A 20,886-nucleotide genomic window follows, 5' to 3' on the forward strand; every position below is an offset into this window, starting at 1 on the left:
AATATGTAATCTTGAGTTTCATAATGAAACAGCATCATAATGAAGCATCAGTATAATGAATTAGATGGTCAAAAAAACTCGGTCTCATCTTTGAATTCTTGTTTCCTCTCCTTTCCCATAGTCAATCATCCATTAAGAACTGTTTTTCTGAAAATGTCTCCTATTTCCATTTCTATTACATTGACACCACCTTATCAAAACCATTATCACCTGAGACAAGATCCACTGATTCAGTCCCTTCTCAGATGCTCACAGTCAAAATAACTTTGCTTCTCTGCTCATATAGTGTTTTGTCAAAGACCTTCAGTGATTCCTGACTGTCTCTAAAATACTATTCTAATTTTTCTGGTATTAATGGCTTTCTAACAATTCAATTTACATATACCTTTACAATATAATTTTATTAAGCCAGACTCTGTGTCAAGTTATGTGTATTCTAACTGAATCCTCATTGAATCCACATGGCTAGTAAATGGCAAATGGAAATGGAACCCTGAGTATCTCTAACACAGAAGCCTAGCCTCTTAAGCACTAGTTCACCAAACAGAACTTCTCTTCCTCTAGCCAGTCTTATTTTCTTCTCAAATATATTTTATTCAGAATCAATTCCAGTCTCATGATAGAAAGTTCACCAGGAATTCCTTTTTTTTCCTCTTAGCTTTTCTAAATTTCTTATAATTTTCCAGTAATCACTCATTGACTTATGCATTCAACTGGTACATCTGAACCTATTTTATCAGGTCTTTCCCAGATATTCTAATTACCTTCTGCTTCTTTAAATTATCTATATATTATGTAGAATCAAATTTGCTCTGAGTTTAACTTTTCATTACAATGTTAGCTGTACATTTTTTTTTCTCTTTGGAAAGCAGCAGCTGTGTCTTGTAATACTTTATAACATTTTCAGTCCCAGTGCAGGGCAAGAAATAGAGTAAGCATGCAATAACTAAATGTGGGACGATATCTCAATGAACCGACTTAAGGTGCTAGTTTTCAAGCAACCATTCAAATGAAAGCATAGTGTGTTATACAATGAAAGGGAATCTTTCAACCATGGAACCTGATAAATTTTGAGAAGACTTGATATGAATGTTTTAAAACAAAATAAAATAGAGCAAAAGTCTTTAAAACTGTCTGTTAAATATTGGCAAGAGAAACATATGAAATTACTGACTCTAGAACTTTTGTCCACTGTATAAACAAAATAAGCTAAGAAGGTGTTCCATATTATAGATAGTTAAAATAAAGGGATTACCAGTTCAGTTTGTGTAGCCAAAGAAAGAATACTAAAAGATAAAATCAAATATAAGTTTGTTTGTGAATATCAAGGGAAATCTGATACTTTCAATGAAACTCAAAGATAAAAATCACAAATACTAGTATTTCTATAGTTCAGTTCTAATATATTTTAGTGTAGCAAATAAAACATACTACCTTTAAACATATTTTTTCTACTTAGAACAATATAATTCAGCATATTTCAGAAATTAAAATTTTCATTTATCATAAACAGATTTTAAATGTCAACTGTATTTGGTTTAGCTTGATTAAGATTTATTTTGTTGTACATATAAATATGTATTTAATTCACTAAATACATCTACTTAATATTTATATACAAATGCTTTAAATTTCCTATCAAGTTCTTGAAAGAAAATATTAAAGTTTTAATTTTTCTCTTTCATTTAAGGTTTCTGTTTTTTAGTAACAGACTAGCTTCCTAGGTGATTCTAGTGGTAAAGAATGGCCAGCCAATACAGGAGACATGAATTTTTGGTTTGATTCCTGGGTCAGAAATATCCCCTGGAGGAAGGCATGGCAACCTGCTCCAGTATTCTTGCCTGGAGAATCCCATGTACAGAAGAGTCAGGCAACTGACAGTCCATAGGGTCGCAGAGTTTGACTGAAGTGACAGAGCATGCATGCATGCCTTTAAATATAACAAAATATATAGCTTAAAGTGTCTTTTAAGTGATCTTGTTTCATCTATCTTTGTTTTGACTCAGATTTTGGTTAGGTGGGAGAATAGCACAAACAGAAAAAGGAAATTGTTTGGTAAAAATAGGGTCTTGAAAAGAAGCTGTCTGAACTTGCCATTCAAAGAAGGCTCATAACTAGGAGAACGTATGGCTTTTCCGTTATTCTCTGAAAAGAACTGAAGACTTGGATTTCTAAATCATTTGCCTGTGAATATTATAAGCTTATGCCATCCTAAGTGAAATACAAAGCTCTTATTTTTGAGAGTGACAGGGCATACAATCATATTTCAAAACAGAAACATATTCTCTCATTTATTTTTATTAAAATTTAAGTAGGAAGAAAGTTTAAATTATTAAAATAATCTCACCTACCATTGCTCCTATTGATGTTAATACTAGAAAATATCACACAGTCTTTTAGCTATTAGCTTCTCATCAGGGGTTGGATATTTTTTAAATTACCAGTTTGGGCACTTTCACCATCTCATCTTAATATAGTTAATAAACTGAATGCAGGTAACATGAGATCAGTACTTTCACTTTACTGAGAAACTAAGAAAAGAAAAAAATGATGTCTTATCTCAATTTCAGGTTATCCAAAAGAACTAGAAATCACTGCAGAACCACCAATTCTTTCTTAGAATGAGATTATCATGATATATTTTATAAGAATTCAAAGTATATAACAGATCTGCCTGACATAACTAATGTCTGTGTGGTGTCAAATTCTAACACATCAATACTTCACTAAAAATATTGTGACTTTTTTTTTTTTTTTTTGCTTAAGCAATCCATGTATCTGGCATGATAAAATTCAGGAATAAATACATTAGGAATAAATAATGTACCTTAAATATATCCTATACTTTTCACTAAGAGAGTCAGTGAGTGAGAAAGCCAAAGTTAAGTTCTATCTGACAAAATGCTTTATCTGTTAAAAGTTCAGTAATTAGGTTTCTGGATTTGGTGACCATTGCAATATCATTAGGCGTCCCCATTGGCTCAGTGGTAAAGAATCTGCCTATAATGTGTGTGCCACAGGAGACTTGGGTTCGATCACCTGGGTCAGGAAGGCTCCCTGGAGGAGGGCATCACAACCCATTCCAGTATTCTTGCCTGGATTATTCCATGGACAGAGCAGGCTGGTGGGCTACAGTCCATAGTATTGAGAGAGTCATACGTGACTGAAGCGACTTAGCACGACAAGGCAATATCATTAATCTACATAAATGTTGGTATAAAGTCAAATTTACACGACTAGTATGGTTCCTGTTCAGAAGGCAACAATCTCTAACAATAATATATCCTTCTGAAATGACTTTGTTTCACTAAAACTTCCAAAATCCAATTTTAGGCTGATGTCAAGATTCTAAACATATCTGCAACAAAGGAAAAACTGCTTCTGAAAGATGATTATTTACTAGCAACTCACTGCTTGAATTCTCATTCTTTTTGCACATTTCTTTCTTTCTTTTTTTTCTCTAAAATTTCCTTCTTGATCCACAAGTGTCTTAGTTATATGATCCTAGAGCTTTCTTAAAATCTGTTTGAGTCACGTAAGATCTAGCTTTCTTGAGAGTAACAATAACAAAAAATATTACTGGATAGAATCTGGGAGCTGATCCCTCCATAATCCATAAGACTTCTTCAAATATCTCAAATTCTGGATGTTTTATAAATTCTCACTTTGGATTTCACTTGTTTCTCACTTTGCACTTCTCCCTTATGGAGGGACCAATTTGAAATACGGTATTAAATTCAGGAAATACTGATGTCATGTTTATGGATAATAACATAAAACATGAGAAGTAACACTGGAAATCATTAATAGCAATGCAAGAGGCCTGGTAAGTGCTTCTATAAGCATGGAGAAATACTGGTTGAAGCAATATTACCTCCCTTTCCTCTTAGATTTTTCTAACCACAGCTTTCAAAAAGTATGTTAAAATTTCACTAATATATATTACTTCACACCAAGTCTAACCTGACCATACTTATAATTATCTATCATTTAAATTACATCAGCTGCTTATTTAAAGTAAAAAAATTCTTAATAATATATTATCTATGGAAACACTTTGGATTTTACCAAAATTTTTGCAACCTTATTATCCATTTTGGTTTGATTGCCAGTTACCATTCATATTTTACATGTAATAGAATTACAAGCTGATGACAATTTCCTAAGACCTATATAAGAATCTAATCCTTAATAGAAGACTGGCACTGATGTTTAATGATGATAAAAAACCTTAGCATGTAACTGATAAGACGTGTGAAGGTTTTTCTATCCTGCTATTACATTTGTATGTGGGTATTCAAATAACTATTATGCACAGGTGGAAAGCTGGTTTCTTAATCCTGTTAAGTTAAAAAATATAAATGTATAAAGAAAAGAGGATTAAAAATAGGTGGGGGAGGGGTTTCCTTCAAATAAATGGAACCCATTCTTTTGAAAGAAAACTCCCCTCTTACCTTGGTCCTGGAGCTGGTTAGTTCTCCTCTGTCCTCCTCCTAGGGGAGAAATACCCAAAGTTAAACAATAATAGAACATGGTCTTGTATTAAAGTCAAGTTCAGTTCTGGCTGATCCTTTTCTCATGTCTCACAAGACATTACCAACTGTCTGATATACTGGAGCATTCACTGAATTCAATTTAAGATCCATTTAAGTATTAAGCCAACATTAGCTGTGTAAGGGGGACAAAATTGTATGCTTTTTAGTCAGCCTATTTTATTAGAGCTCCAATAAATTGAATACTGATTTAGAGCAAAGTAATTTATGGAAGAGCATTGACTTGTTAATTTTCATCAGCTGGAGTGAATTATGTAGGGTGTACCATGAGAAGCTTAGAGTTCCCCAGGAAGGGAGAGGCACGCTGTGATGTTTCAACCCATTTCCCTGATGTTCATGTCTTTTGAGAGTAAAATGATAGTGCTAGAGGCAACATCATATTTGGAGCAGTATTAAATCTGATATGAACTAGAATTATTGTAAAAGTGAAAAAAAAACCCTTAATAGATCATTAGATTGGAAGACTAACAAAAAGTCTGAGAGATGAGTATGATTGCAAATTATGTGATTTAATTTTTCAAAACAGGGAATCGTAGGTAAGATAAATATGGGATTTTTTTTTTCTTAATGTATCTATCTAACTAGGACTCTTGGCTTCTTTGGAGAGAAACAAGATAGCATAGTGAAATGAATATGGATTTGGTAACTATACAATAATGGGCTTCTATTCCAGTTCTGTCATTTCTCAGTTATTTGACTTGAATTTTAACAACATCGTCTGTCCAGATGAAGATACCAACATCAAAGGGCTGTGGGGGAAAATATGTTCATATATGTATGCTTGATATGTAGTAGATATTAATTTTTTTCTTTTCATTTATATGGTCTCTGATATGGTCTTTTTTAAATTTGGAGTTTCTGCTGTACAAAAAAGTAAGTCAGTTATACATGATATATTTTTTTTCTTACTTGAATGACTTCAAATCTTCAGGGACTGCTGTCTAATTAATTGACTTTCGAGCCAATTCCTGGATACCCCTTGACATAATTTCAGAGATAGTGACTGGCTCCCATAAAAAATCAAATACCAGACAGTTAATTAAATTCTGTGAGACATGGAGGAAAGTGGAGACCAAGAATGAGCCTGAACCCATACAAGATCATGTGCTATTGTTATTTAACTTTGGGTAACTTATTAAAATTCTTTATCAAGTAAAATGACATCAAGTGAGAAAATGGATGTACTTTTGGAAGCTCAGGTTGTCACAATATATTCCAGAAATATCAAAATGAAGGATGTTTTAGCTGTTATTCAAATGGCTATTATGAATATATGCAGGGAAAAAACACTGTATGGAAGATTCTGTATTATACATGTATTACTATTACCACTTATTTAGCATTAGATTCACCCTATGATCTTTAATCACTTTAAAGTTCCATAATATTTCTATGGCACCATAAAACTCCTCCAACTATAAATATGCACATTTTTCACATCCTTAGAAACTTTAACATCATCTCTTTAATGAATATTCTAAGAATGGCTCTTTTGACAAACCTGTCTTTATCCATTATATTCTATAAATTCTAAAGAAAATATACAGAAATACTTTTTTTTTGAAAAAGATACATTCAGAAATCATAAATCTATGCTATAAATATAAAAAAGAGTATATTTTATGAAACACCTACTTCATCCATGGAGCCCACTTATATGACAGGGTTTTGACAGAAATACCTTTATATTCCAAATAATCTGAGAATCTATGAAAAAGAAAAACTGTAGGTACACTGCCAGGCTTGGTTACAATCACAATGGCTGTGCAGTCTTCCTGCTTCAGGGCATTAACTGATTGCTATTTATGATGAAGGAAAAAAAATGGAAAAGAAATTAAATAGTAATAAAGCTGTTGGCGATATTATGGTGCCCTTAAAAATCGACACTCTCAAGTATTACATACTGAAACAATACAGGATACATTATATAGATCAATTTTAAAAATCATATCTAGATATGGAAAAATGTTTCATTCTTAAAAAACAAAGAAAGTCCTTCTACATCCAAGTGCTTCACTTTAGCTGTTTTACTACCACTCATATAATTCAAAGGGTTTTGTCAGATTTGCATATTGCCCCAAATGTGATGTCATTATCTAATTTTAAAACTCTATATAACTACAAGAACTGTGTCTCTCTGGTTCTCTCAGAGAAGTGCTTTCCTTAAACACTTTTCCATTTCACATTGTAGACAGACTATGATAAAAGCAGCTATTTACTTAATTAGTGAATTACTTAATCCCAAAGCCTAATGAGCTTCTATTGAAATTCTGGGAATGAATTTCCCCCTAGTGTTATTAAGTGTCCACAGCTTCAAAGAGGTATAACAGAATTCTTTGGTTGTTTTACTAAAGACAGTTCAGGACATGACCCAGAATCTCAGACTCTCGAAATGAGACAGAAATTTAGATGTCACTGTGTGTACTCTCTGAGATGTGAGAATCTCTTCTATTTGAACAATTTGGGAAACATAGCCAATTATCCCCCCATTATTTGAACCTATTTTAATTGTTGTAAAATCTTTCTTTGTGTTGACCTGAAACCTACCTCTGTCTAATTTAGTTAATTTAGCAGAGTTTCTTTAGTTTATAATATGAATTAAACATTATAATTTCTTGAGCTCTTATATGGGTATTTTCAATATACCTTGAAATTATCAATATCGATGAAACTACAACATAGGATAATCATAGAATCTATTCAATAACCTTTCAAAGTAAACTATAGTTACAGTAAAGAGGGTTTTTTTTTGTTGTTGTTGTTGCTGTTCTTTTCCCATAAGAGCACTGGAGAGAGTCAGAAGATCTCATTTCCAATCTCAGCTGTGTGGGCCTGTGGGCAAGTCACTTAACATCTCTAATTTATGTCTTCCTTTATAATAAAATGACAACATAAAAAGGTTAAAAGGAGCAGGTGAACATATATATATATATATATAAAAGTGGTTTGAAAGCCATAATGCTGTATTTTTACTAATATTATTTCATTTTTGAAATAGCCTGCCCAGCAATTTTTAGAGTTATACATTAAGCTAAATTCAAACATTATGTCTTAAAAGTGAACAAATTAAAAATATTAATTAAATGATAGACTAACTGATTCTTTGCCTTATATTATCATATTATCATTACTTTATCATTTCATGGAAAGTAATTCTTTTTTTTTTTTTTTTTTAGTCTATGCCCTTCATATTTACTCTGAAAGACAATCAGGTCCATTTTTTTGGGATCCTATTTACTTCTGGCTGGCCTAGCCTCAAACATAAGCCAAAGGTTAGGGTATTTATTGATTTAGGGTTCTGGATATTGGTTTAATTTTAAGTTTTCTATTTCTCATGCTTTTAAGAAAGCATTTGCTTTTCATGCTAAAGTCTAAGTAGCAATGACTTGTTGATAATACTTTTTCTGTGGTCTTAGTTACAAGCACCTAAAAAGAGAGGACACGAGGGACTGGGGATCTGGTGATATCTTCTCTTATTTACTAATAGTATTCTGGCCTGTTACTCTATCAAAAAGGATGTTTAGAAGTTGCATATCTCTCAGCCCCAAATATGAAATGACTAGGCTTCTATTATAGCAGAGGCCTTGCAGATAGTTCTTGACAGCTTTTATATAAACTTGCATAGTAAAGCAACAATGGAGAGGAGCCCATATACTCATATCGCCTTTGAAAGTGAGTTGTTTGTGTTACACTTGTTTGATTGACTCCAGTTTGATTTTTATTTTGGCAAACTCCCAAAGAATTAACACTTAGAGAAAATAGATTGAATTTTTAACATTTCTGTAAAAAAATACTTATGCATTTTCTTCATTGAGAATCTTAGAGAAAAAGCAATATAAGTAAAACCGTGGTTATTTCAATATGATGTCATGATTTTCGTTAGTAGAGTTTAAAACAATAGATTTCTTGCAAATTTTGGCATAGTGTACTTTGAAAGGCACAATTTAATGCTACAAATATTTTTATGCCTTTAATGTTTTTTCATTGTTGAGTTGTGTGACGGTAGAGAAACATGTTGAAATGACTTTACAAAGTTTTTGAAAGTGTATTTCATTCTTTGAATGAGTCTTAACAATGTTTTAGATTTTTAGAAAGTATGGTACCTATTCATTAAAAATAAACTACTTTTAATCATGAAAGGAGAAGGCAATGGCAACCCACTCCAGTACTCTTGCCTGGAAAATCCCATGGACGGAGGAGCCTGGTAGGCTGCAGTCCATGGGGTTGCGAAGAGTCGGACACGACTGAGTGACTTCACTTTCACGTCTCACTTTCATGCATTGGAGAAGCAAATGGCAACCCACTCCAGTGTTCTTGCCTGAGGAATCCCAGGGACGGGGGAGCCTGGTGGGCTGCTGTCTATGGGGTCACACAGAGTCGGACACGACTAAAGCAACTTAGCAGCAGCAGCAGCAATCATGAAAAACCCATTTGTGGTATTAATGGAGGATAGACAATGTATTCATAGTATTTCTAACTTCTGTTTGTATAATTATTATTTATAAAATGTTCTTAGAGTCAATATAATGCCATTTATAAGAAGGTTAGAGGCCAGGTAAGGTATTTTGGAGAGTTGAATGGCGACTTTCTCTTCAGGTGTTGCCAGGTGCATATATTATGCTTGTAGCAAAGCTATCTCAAATGTATGTTATATCATTTTGAAGACAAAAGTTATAGGACTGATTTTTGGGGAGAAATAAACATTTATAAAATAAACGGGTTACCGTTTCTTATTTCTACTTAGAATATAATTATAAATCATAGTCTTTACTATTTTCCAGTTCATTTCTTTTTTTTTTTTTCCAGTTCATTTCAAATGACTGTCAAAATATTTTATCTTCCTTCTCTTAAATATGAATAACAAACCAGTCCACACAAACTTGGCTGATATTTTCTTAGCTGAACAGACCCATTGTTCACTTGCTTTCTTGTTTCTCTGCGTCCCCTTTATAACCTGAACACTAATACTGCAATTCTAGAAACCAATACTTATAGTGAGATGATATATAAAGATGAGTGACATAATATGGAACTTGTCCAGCTATTAGATATATACCAAGAGGAAACACATCTACAGCATATTTATACATATCAGATTATGAACTTTGGTCTTAGAGACAACTTTATGTTTTCTAAATATATGTGGCAGATGTAACTCAAGGTTATAGATTCTGCACTCACATTAGTTGTGAATTAACCTGAATTTATAGGCTATAGATATTGTTTGGGGGAATTCTTTATACTTAAGAGTATTTGTTTACAAGATAATAGTGTGGGATGAAAGAACAGCAGTGTGGAATTCTGGCTTTTCACTGCACTGTCAAAATGAAGATCTAGTCTTAGATTTCTTGTTAAATCAGTTTGTGAAAGTTTACCTATTGAACTTCTTTTCTTAGCAATTTTATCTTGTTAAATTTAATCCTCTTTGAAGTAGTATAAACTAAAACAGCCACACATTATTCACTTTTCTCAGGCAAGTTACTAAAATATTGCTTCTAAATGTAATGGAGAGCTGAATATTTGATTTAGAAACACAGCTGAATATTGAATTTAGAAACGGTCAAATGGTGTTACCTAGCTAGCCACAAAACATCCCTAGAGAGAACAACTTGAAATCTATTTGGTAAATTCTCAGTTGGAACTCAACAACCATTTGTTGAATAAACTGGCAAATGAATAAAAGCAAATCATATTAGCATGTTTTTTAATGAGCGGGAAGAATGTAAAATGTTAATGCTTCATGAATCTTAAAGAAGTGTAGAAAAATGCAAGATTTTTTTCCTTTGCATGGGAAGTTGTAATTTTAATCTTCTTTTAATTGTAGGAAAAAAGTTAAATGAAACACCTAAAATTTTAAATAGCAGTGGAAAGTTTTATGTTTCCTACTGTACTCAATATCAAGCAAGAGAAGGATGGAATGTATGAATGCTAAAGAGGAATATTTCCCCCTGGGACACATTTAACACTGATACCTTTACCATGTGAAGTGAGATACTTGGTATTTCCACATCTCTAACAGCAAACAGGGTAAGTGCTTAAGCATATCACAGCCAGGGGAATTGCATGTGTTTGTATGCTGAGAGGTGCTATTGATGTCTATATGAGTGCATTTTTCTAATCCCTAGGCTAGGCTATCAGACTAAGTTCCAAAACATAAAGAGATCACAAGAACTAAGTTTTTGTGTAGCATTTTTAAATATGTCAGTTATCTGTAGCATTTTTTAATATGTAAGTTATCTGTAGCATTTTTTAATATGACAGCAAATAAAATGAAGGATATTTATAAATGAGAATTTCTCTCTTTTCCCATAATAGTTAAAAAAAATTGTATACTAATCTTCTGTAATTCATTTCCAGAAAACAAATTAAAAGTACTTGAGGCTGAGTACTAATAAGTACTCAGCTTTAAATTTCTGCACTTTTAAGTTTTACTAGTGTCTATATTAAGTGTTAACAATTGACTTGTTGCTAACACCAAAAATAGACTACAACTTTATTCTCACAAACAATATCAAGAAACTCCTCCTTTCTAAATTTTCTAAGAACTGAACTGATGACTAAATATGTCCCACAAATTTTACACAGGAAAGTGGTTGTTTACAGATAATATATTTTTCACACATGAATTTAAATGTTAAGTTGAATACATCTGCTCTAAAAAATACTCCAAAGTGGAAGAAACATAATTTGGCATACAGAGAACTCTACCTACCCTGATACAGATTTAGAATTGAGCCAAGTGTCTGATGAGGACAATAATTGTGTTAAACACTCAAATAAAAGGTCCAGTGAAGATGTGCCCTGCTATTCCCTTTCTTAGTACTTTGTCCCCTCCTGCCACGCTATTGCTGTGGGGGTTCTAAGTTGGCTTCTTTCAAACTAAGCATGATGTGCTTGGTTTCAAAGGATGAGCTCCCAAGTCCAACTGGACCTCTTTTCCCTCCAGATTTCAAACACTGATGAAGTTCTTTAGGGGCTGTTTTCTCTTGGAAGATACTTTTTTTTTTGACAGATCATTAGTTTATACTAGCAACAGTTCCACAAATACTTCTTATCTTTAGAGAAGGCAACATGTGAATGGGGATTGTAACTATTGAAAAATAAAAGTAGAGGAAATTAGTTTTTTCCTTTTTAAATTTTATTTTTAGTTGCACTGTATGGCTTGCAGGATCTTAGTTCCCTGGCCAAGGTCTGAACACGGGTCCAGGGCAGTGAAACCAACAAGTCCTAACCACCAGACTTCCAGGGAATTCCCAGAAGGCTAGTTCTTTAACTTGATTTCAAACGTTAAGGTCAAGCATACGCATTCTTACAAATGCCAGGAAAATTCTGAAGGTATGATCTACTTCTAGCTTCCCTAGAGGTACTTGAAGATTTTAGATACCATGAATATCTTTAAAAAGGGTATTTCTCATTTAGAAACCATGTAATAGCCAATAAATCTGTATTAACTAAATTATGATTCACTCTAAGGAATCTTTAGCAGTTTACTTATTGCATGGCAAAGTTAAAAGTATAGAAACTCATGTAATATAGATAATAGACAAAAGAAAGTACTATTTTGATAGTAAACTATACAACTTTACTATGTATACATATATAAAAGGAAGATTTTTTCTCCTTTTCTTAAAATCTCATGTTGCCCTTGAATCAAAACAGCAGCATTTGAAAGAAAGCCATAATTAATGACAACAAAATAGACCAGTTTCATTGTATTAACCCAAAAATCTGGTTAAAAAAGATCTTACAGGAAAATAGACTTAGTCTCAGCTGAAGAAATAAGGAAGAAAGCTTTCAAAGATACTCTGATGCAGTTATACCCTCTGGATTTTGCTCTAAGGACTGCAATTCTTTTGCATTTTATCTTTTATACAGAAGCTGCCTATTAGTCAATCTCTACATTCTTCTCTACGTTAGTTTCCCTGTTTTGAAGCAGAAGGTTACTGGTTGAATAAGAACAAGAATTCAAGCTTAATGAGCCTCCTACTCAGTAGGGCTAAGTGTGAAGGAGTGAAGAGGTGTGGGTAAGGTGAATGCTGGTTAGCCCTCAGTGCCCTTCCAGCATTCTCAAAGGCAGGACAAAATGACTGTTTTTGTCATGCAGGGGCCAGCTTGCTCAGGAAATTGTGGCATGTATAAAGCAAAGCACATAATCAAACTCTTCACCCAGGAAGCTGAGTTTAACAACTGCCTCATTAACAAGATCCAGGGAAAGACAGGAAAAGCAGGGGGAGGCCAGAGCTGATTATTATACAGTTCTAGACAGATGAAGTCCTTCAGCTTCCCCCCAAACAATCCCTGTAGTGTGGATTTGACAAAGTGGCACATTTAAGACAGGAACACTGTTGCTATCAATGCGAGTCAGGCGCACCAGTATCTGCAGGCCAAATTCAGTCCCTGGAACTTGCCTTTATCAGTAGACACAAGACAGAGGACAAGGCAGCCACATCCAGAGAGAATTAACTAAGAGCAAATGCTACATCCAATGAATGCAATCAATAGTCTAAACAGTGATCTACATATCAACCACCATAGCTGTCTTTCTTTGGGTTTTTTAAAAATAATTTATACTTTGTACTCTTGTAGTTACTATTTTGATGGAGATGTATTTGCCACATGGCCTCATTGAAATTACATCTTTCTTATATTTCATTAAACAAAATAAACCCTTTCAAGACCAAATATCCTGATGCCTGATTCTGAATGGCTAAAATATTTTAGGGTAGAATTTTATCATGGATAATTGATTTATTTATTTTGATATTTCACAATTATTTATTGATCTATACTTTCCCCAGCATTATTTAAGAACTACAGATTCCTCTGCTATAGTTAGAGGATTCCCATGGATAATCTATGTTGGACTTCCCCCTTGCACAATTCTCCAGTTTCACATGGGAAGTATGTTCAAATAAACCTGACTTCAGAATTGCCAAAGTTTACACTCAAACTTGTCTTTACTGGCTAACTTTTTTCTATCTCTTTAAAAATCACCCCTTTTGAACATAACATGAAGCCACTCTCTAATTGTTACAGTGTTGTTTACAAGCACAAAATATTGGTTTAACACAACTTTTCAGTACTAGTATTTGTTTCTTATATTTGTCTCAACTCCTCCACCATCCAATACAGATACCCAAAGCACTTTGCAGTTCCCCCTTTGAAACAAATCGTATATTATTATATTGTTCTCACTCTTAACTAGGCAATAGTACAGGTCTTATTACCTTAATTTGCCAAGGCTTACCAGAAACATCATTTCTCAAGATCAGGTTCTTGATTAATTCCTTTAGCAAAGATTCTGATTTCCTCTTGAATCTGTGTTTTGTATGGATCTCTCCTAAACAGCACTGAGACCAGAGTAATTTGTCAGTTGTCACTTTTGACCCTGGCTTTATTCTAGTCCCAGTAACTCAAAAGCAGCCTTTATTACTTAAGGAAAATAGGAAACACTGCCTCCTGGACATAAACATGTGGATTTTCTATGTCCAGGACCAAAAGGGTAAAAAGGGCAGGTTTTACCAACATTTCCTTAAGAATTAAAGTGCCACTTTTAACACTTGTGGGCTATTAACCACATGTGTGATGCTTTAGTCATAAGTCATATTTTAGGGGTCTATCTGTTAACAATTTTGCATTGTTATTGGGTCTAATTTTACAGATCTTACTTATGCCATACTCCCTTTGCAACAGATGAGAGTGTGACTTGAGTAAGCACCATAAAATCAGAGCCCAGTTTTCCCTCCTGCATTTTTAAATAAATGTGATTTGCAAAGTTAGCATCAGTACAACATGAGGATTTTCTAAAAATATAATGATGTCATAATAAATGAAACATTGAAATGGAAAAATAAGTGTTTTTCTAGAAGATGTTGATTTCTTCATAGAAACTAGTGGGCAGGCATAATTTTAAAAAATAATGAAAAATGTAGAATTATTACTGACACAATGAGAATGTAGATTTCAGTGACCAAAAAAAGTTGATGAGATATAGAAGCATATGCTACCCGTTTTAGGCCCACTGGAAGCAGCAGGTGTTCAACCAGTTTGGTTTTTATATGGCCTTAAAAGATATATGTCAATTATGATTAATTATTCTAAAATTAAAAAAAAATTACCTGATTGTTGACCAAAAAATATGAAATGGAGAGAAAGAAAAACAAACAAACATACCATGTTCACACACAAAACAAAATAATTCTCTCAGGGACATCAGGGAAGGTGGAATACTATAACAACACATGTTACATTGTTATACTATTCCACCCACCTTAATGAAGAGCCCTTGGGCGTTGCTACTCCATAGCCTTTTGAATCCAGATTTCCTCCAACTTTCATTGTGTCACATGGCTTTCGCTGCTCAATGTATTCATTCATAGTGGACTCCAGGAGAAAGGCAAATTTGCCCTTGGATTTTCGGACACGAGCTACTCCCTCAGCTGTAGTCCTAGTGAACACTGATGGCTCTGCTGATCGCATGTAGGTCCACATCTTTTCATACACTGCTATTTTTGATCTCTGGAGGAAATTAAAATAAAATTAAATACAGGAAAGAAGGGAACAAGATGTTAATATTGACTGAACTGGAATCAGGATAAAGCCTTTTACATTACACCCTAATTCCAATTTGTCATAATTACACTATTTTTTTCAATTAGAAAACTGCCTTTTACCATTGTTTAAGAAAATCAATGAAATGAAAGATATTTAAAAGTGATATTTGATGAAAAAAGTACCTCATGTCATAATTACCCTAGTTAACTGCTTAAAGAACAACTTATTATTTTTATGAAATATATACATCCATAGAGAGAGTTGTACTGAACTATAGCAAACAAGGAGAATTGTTATATTGTTTTATTTTTATACTTTTCCATGTCTCCAAGTTTTAACGAGAACCATTCAAAAAGATACATACAAAATATGCAGCCCCTATCAAGTCAGCAGTTGAGCACCAAAGGAGGAGGAGAAATCTGCCCTAGTTTGTAAAACAAATATCCATAAAACAAGAATCAAATTTTAGGTCCACCAAAGCATTTTTAGACCTTTTCTAACAAAATCTCCAAATAGAAGATACATTAAACTTAAAGAGAAGTGATTCCTGTTTTTCCACTTTCTATTTTGGAAAGTTAGTTTTTCTAATCCCTTGACTTCAGTAAAGAAATTTTATTTTTTTATTTATTGGCTTGATCTACACTGAATTTTGTACTTAATTTATTCAATTCCTTTTGTGGGTATCTGCATTCATATTAGATTTTTTTATCCACACATTCTTTTTTTCTTTTTTATGTGAAAATACATCCAAGTGAATGCAAATGTCCTTAAGGATGTGTTTAATAAAATAGAAAAGTCTGAATCCTGTTTGGTGTTAATACAATGATACACACAGACTTTTATCTGGTGCAGTTATTTTTGTTCAATAGCAAAGTGGGGAAATTTTGCACCTGGATCAAAACTAAAAGTAATGGAGATTTCCACCAAACTTGACTCTATGCATGAGGCCAAATTCTGAGTATCGTGTATACTTATGTAAGCCAACTTTGTTTGATTATCAGAAGATAGAATCTAACAAGAAGCAGATATTCAATAATTTGACAAGGAACCTGAATAGCAAACTTAAGAATACATGTTCTAGGCAAAAGCAAATGACTCAGATGACTGATTAAAAGTGGTATTCAAACTTTTGGCTTCATAAGATGGGAATTTAGCAATCAATAAACCTATACAATAAGCCACACAAGATATTTGCATACCTAAAAAATCAAACTCCAGATATTTTAATATACGTTCAGATAGTGATAAATATCAGATGGGAAATAGATATCCTGAAAATTTTCAGGAAATAGAAATTACTTATTTCAGGAAATAGGTATCTGAAATGTTTTTATGTTATTAACACTTAAAAATATCTCATGATACAGAGATCTTGATATATTTACATATGTGTGTTCAGGTAATGACAGGTTTCTTCTTGCTACAGAAATCTTCATATTAGGAACATTCTATGCCAACTATATTTCAATTGCAAAGATTCTATGTGGTTCCAGGGCAGAAGATTATCTGAATTAATAAGATCCACTAGGGAGGCCATATTGCCTGGCCTCATTCATTTCATCTCTAATAATGAAGTTCTTCCAAAGAATGAACTATTCCATTTTACAGTGAGTTCCAATCTCTGAAAATCATAAACTTTCTGGATCACTTAATCTTGTCTTTAAACATCTATTCTGGTTATTTCAATTTAGAGACTTGATGGTAAACATTTATTAGCCATATAGTAATATATATATATATATATTTGCTTCACTGTGTATACTAAATTGAAACTAGAAGAAATAAAATCTGAGTATTAGTTTGATTAAAATTTTTTTAAAAAAATTTAAGAATACAAGAATCATGCTTGTTACTTGCCAACTTTCTTATTATTCAATATTTCATTACAGGAACAAGAAACAAGTAAAGAAAACTAACACAGCAAAATGGAAAAAAGAAAGATTTTAGGGCTGGGTAATTATACAAGTAATTTTACAATATAAATGCAACTGAAAATTAAAGCAAGTTATTTTTGTAAAGGAATAAAATACCTTTGTTATTGATATTTTATTGTAGTCCATTCCCAAAATGTTAATGTGAGGAAAATTACTGCTGTATTTGTTTAAATCATATTGATTACATATACCGTAAATGCAAAAGAAACTAACTCCTTTAAAATCCTGAAGAAAGAAGAATCTTTAGTGTAATTATGCTTAACAGCTCTTATGTATTAGTATAATATAAATTAGGAATGATGAAAGAAACTATAAAAAAATTTACATGGTGTGTCACTATGTTAGTGTTTAAAAATTCTGATTCTGATTTAAAAAGGCCATGGTTTGGAAAAAATCAAATCCACGTGGTGGAGAAGGTGAGGTGGGAGAATTCAAGAAGTAAAGCACTGGAAATAATACTGCTGTGCCTTACCTGTCACTGTAAGAGGGTGCTGTTAAGGAAAGAGGGCAAGGTAATCGTTATAAATTTGATAAGACGGGCTAAACTGAGGAAATTTCTGCAGACTCAGCAAGTTCATAAATGTAATGATAACAGCACTTTTAATATCTTCATCTTCAACTGTAAAGATCAGATTTGGGGAGTGAATATGCTCAAGGTAATAAGCAAGTGTAATATATCACTACTTTTTAAAATCATGAAATTAATGTCAGTTTCATTTTTATTATGAAACGGAATATATGGGAAGCTATTTAATTTAGAACACTATTTTGTTATTTAAAATAATTCTTGGAGATTTAAAAATGTGCTTTCTTTTTAATTTCTCATAATTATTTTGTCATTTCTGCTTTTAATATAAATATAAAAATGTCATACACTGTAGTTGATATTTACATTGTTATCATGTGAATTGTTTCTTGCTTTTAGTAGCTTATGCAGCAAGACTGAAGTTCCAGTAGGAGCTCATCAATGCACTGTGATCATATAACAACTGAGATACTAATCCGCCTCATTTATGCATTCATAATTTCACTGATGACAAACAGGCACAGGATAAAATTGCACTGAAATGAAAATCGGTGTGCTCAAATCAGGTATAATGTAAAAGTGCCTTTACAAAAGCCAGTCATTAAGTGACCAACAAAAAATTTCTTTAAATGCCTCTGCTGCTGCTGCTGCTAAGTCGCTTCAGTCGTGTCCGACTCTGTGCGACCCCATAGACGGCAGCCCACCAGGCTCCGCCCTGGGATTCTCCAGGCAAGAACACTGGAGTGGGTTGCCATTTCCTTCTCTAATGCGTGAAAGTGAAATGAGAAAGTGAAGTCTCTCATCGTGTCCAACTCTTCGCAACCCCATGGACTGCTGCCTACCAGGCTCCTCCGTCCATGGGATTTTCCAGGCAAGAGTACTGGATTGGGTTGCCATTGCCTTCTTAAATGCCTCTGTGTGTATGCTTAACAAGCTGCACAGAACAAGAGAGTTATCAAGTTTCTTAATGGGGCAAAACCAAGGCAATAGTTGAATTCGGATATTATTTTCCCCATGGCTTAAATCTTTTTCCAGAACAAAGTCAACATTTTTTGAAGTCCTGAGTATAGATAACTGCCTGAGGAAATTTAGTGAAGCTGATAGATGTATCATTACTGTGTTTCTGTAAGAAAACATTTTGTTAGGGACAAAAATGCCTTTCACAGTCTGTTTCCTCAGTCTATCAGACAAATAGTTTATTTAAAACAGGTCATCATGTATGAGAGAGGAGGAAGAACACAGGGTAGGAAATGAATGAGGTTTTTATCAGAGAACTGAAATTTATGCATTCCTGGAAGTGTGCTTCCAGGAAAATGATTTTCTTGTCCCATTTGGGATCAACTTTTCTGCAGCATAAATACCTATACTTATGAAACTCTTTCAATTTTAAAATTGGAACTGGGTAGGACAGAAAGGAGATAGGGCATGGTGACTGAACAACTTATATGGAAGACTGTGTCTAGGAAGCAGTTTTCTTTATTCCTATATATTTTAATCAATATATTCTCTTATCTACCTCATTAGTTTTTTAAATTTGAGTTTTTAAAAATTCTATAAAGATTAGAAATAATGTTTTCAAAGTACTTGATGACAAAGAGATTTACAGAGAGTCAGCTTTGAAATATTTTCAGGAAATCACTATTCTGTTTCTTTTCTCCTTTTTCACTCAAAGCAGAATGATGAACCTATAAATATTTGCTTCATTTACATGAAAACCAGCCATCATTTTTCAGTAAAATGCAATGAATAGCACAAATTTGTATACTGATTTTTAGGCAAATCACTACATTTTACCTACTTTCTTTTGGGTGAAATTTTAATGACAACCCACTCCAGGATTCTTGCCTGGGAAATCCCATGGACAGAGGAGCCTGGAAGGCTATAGTCCTTGGGCTTGTAGAATTGGACACAACCGAGTGACTAACACTTTCACCTTTTAGATTTCTAGCAAGGTTTTGAAGTTATGCTCAAATGTATTAGAGCAGTATGCTATTATATTAAGCTTCAGAGACTGGGATGCACTTAGTAAGTTAAAAAAGTTTGGCTAATTAAGTTAATAAAATATATTGTTGTGACTATTATTTATAATTTTAGAAAAATCTACAAATACTTTATAATTAACTTAAAATTTTATATCTATTTGTAATGTTCCAAATTGTTGACAAATATGTTCACTGTCTGTTATTTTATTTTTTAAAAACACAATGTGCAGTGATGGGTTTGACAGTTTTAGAATGATTTGCTGTGTTACATCAGTGATTTAGTGAAGTATATAAGAATACGATAATTGAATTTTTTTAAAAAAGAGAAATATCTTATCGAAATTCAAGTGCATGAAAATTAAGCCTGGCTTAAGGAGTAACTTGAAACCTGAATGAGAAAACAATAAATGTATACATTTTAAAAGAAAGTATAATTTCCCAAGTACTATATATGAGTGAATTTGCTTTAAAGGGCTATCATTAATTTTACGTAATAGTTTAGGAAATAGTGAAATATATCTTGTCCTCTAAATTGTTAAATATCTAGTCTTTAAGCAATTGATGTTTAATACTAATATAAGATGCAATTATTACCTAGCTAAATATTTGTGAAAATGTTACCCTTACTACTTTTTAGTTTTTTGGTTCTGAAGTCACAAAATGAACCTTTATCTCTGATCAGATATTATGAAATTTATATTTCTGGATTTAAGTAAAACCAGAGTAAAAGAGATTCTCTGATCAAAAAATTCATCCTTAGAGTGGCACTAGGAGATGAAAACCAAAACCTCCAAAATACTTGCCATCCTGATGGCAAGCCAAAGGAATCATATCCATATGTGAAATACAATTATATCAGTTTGAGCAATTTTTATCTGCGAAAACAGAGAAGTCAGCTCAAATGAAACACCACACAATGTTTTACAAGGGTGCTAGAACTTACTAGTTATTGTTCTTTTTATCTAGTGAGAAAGCAAATATATTGCTTTGAAATCCATTGTTACAGAATACATTATGGAACAATAAACCTCATATAAGTACTATAACATGCTATTAAGGCTTTGATACTCAAATGCAGTAAGGTAATTGTATTTTATTTTTTTTAATGCCCTGTTTTCATTTTTATGCTCTAAGTCCCAAAGCATAGACAAATTCAAATCTTACCAGATAAAGTATCATGGCATTATCTGGAATCTTTGGGATGAATTATTAAATAAAGTTGCTTTATTTACCTTTTTTGCTCTTACTTTTCCTTAGTGAGGGTCCCTCTTGCAATGTGAGTAAATCAATAAGCTTTTGCAACTTAAAATCACTAAAATCCAAGTAGAAATATACAG

The 20,886-nt window shown here is 32.8% G+C and overlaps 1 protein-coding gene and 1 long non-coding RNA gene across 7 annotated transcripts in view; both read right to left on the bottom strand.

Moving 5' to 3' along the window:
- The window catches only part of LOC120876134, a 29,789-nt gene extending 14,984 nt beyond the window's left edge, over positions 1 to 14,805 (bottom strand). Inside the window, exons 1-2 of the long non-coding RNA XR_005724104.1 lie at positions 7,473 to 14,805; positions 380 to 385 (exon numbers count right to left, since the gene is read on the bottom strand). This is a non-coding gene — a long non-coding RNA (uncharacterized LOC120876134). The remainder of the gene's footprint in view (positions 1 to 379; positions 386 to 7,472) is intronic.
- GRIA4 (glutamate ionotropic receptor AMPA type subunit 4) overlaps positions 1 to 20,886 on the bottom strand; it is a 635,903-nt gene that overhangs the window by 36,073 nt on the left and 578,944 nt on the right. For all 6 annotated transcript variants that reach the window (XM_040257825.1, XM_040257824.1, XM_040257823.1 and 3 more), the window contains one exon: positions 14,824 to 15,071. In XM_040257825.1, coding sequence (XP_040113759.1) covers positions 14,824 to 15,071 — 248 coding nt within the window. The remainder of the gene's footprint in view (positions 1 to 14,823; positions 15,072 to 20,886) is intronic.

Source organism: Oryx dammah, unplaced genomic scaffold (assembly GCF_014754425.2).
Source record: "Oryx dammah isolate SB20612 unplaced genomic scaffold, SCBI_Odam_1.1 HiC_scaffold_17, whole genome shotgun sequence".
In the NCBI taxonomy this organism is placed as follows: domain Eukaryota; kingdom Metazoa; phylum Chordata; class Mammalia; order Artiodactyla; family Bovidae; genus Oryx; species Oryx dammah.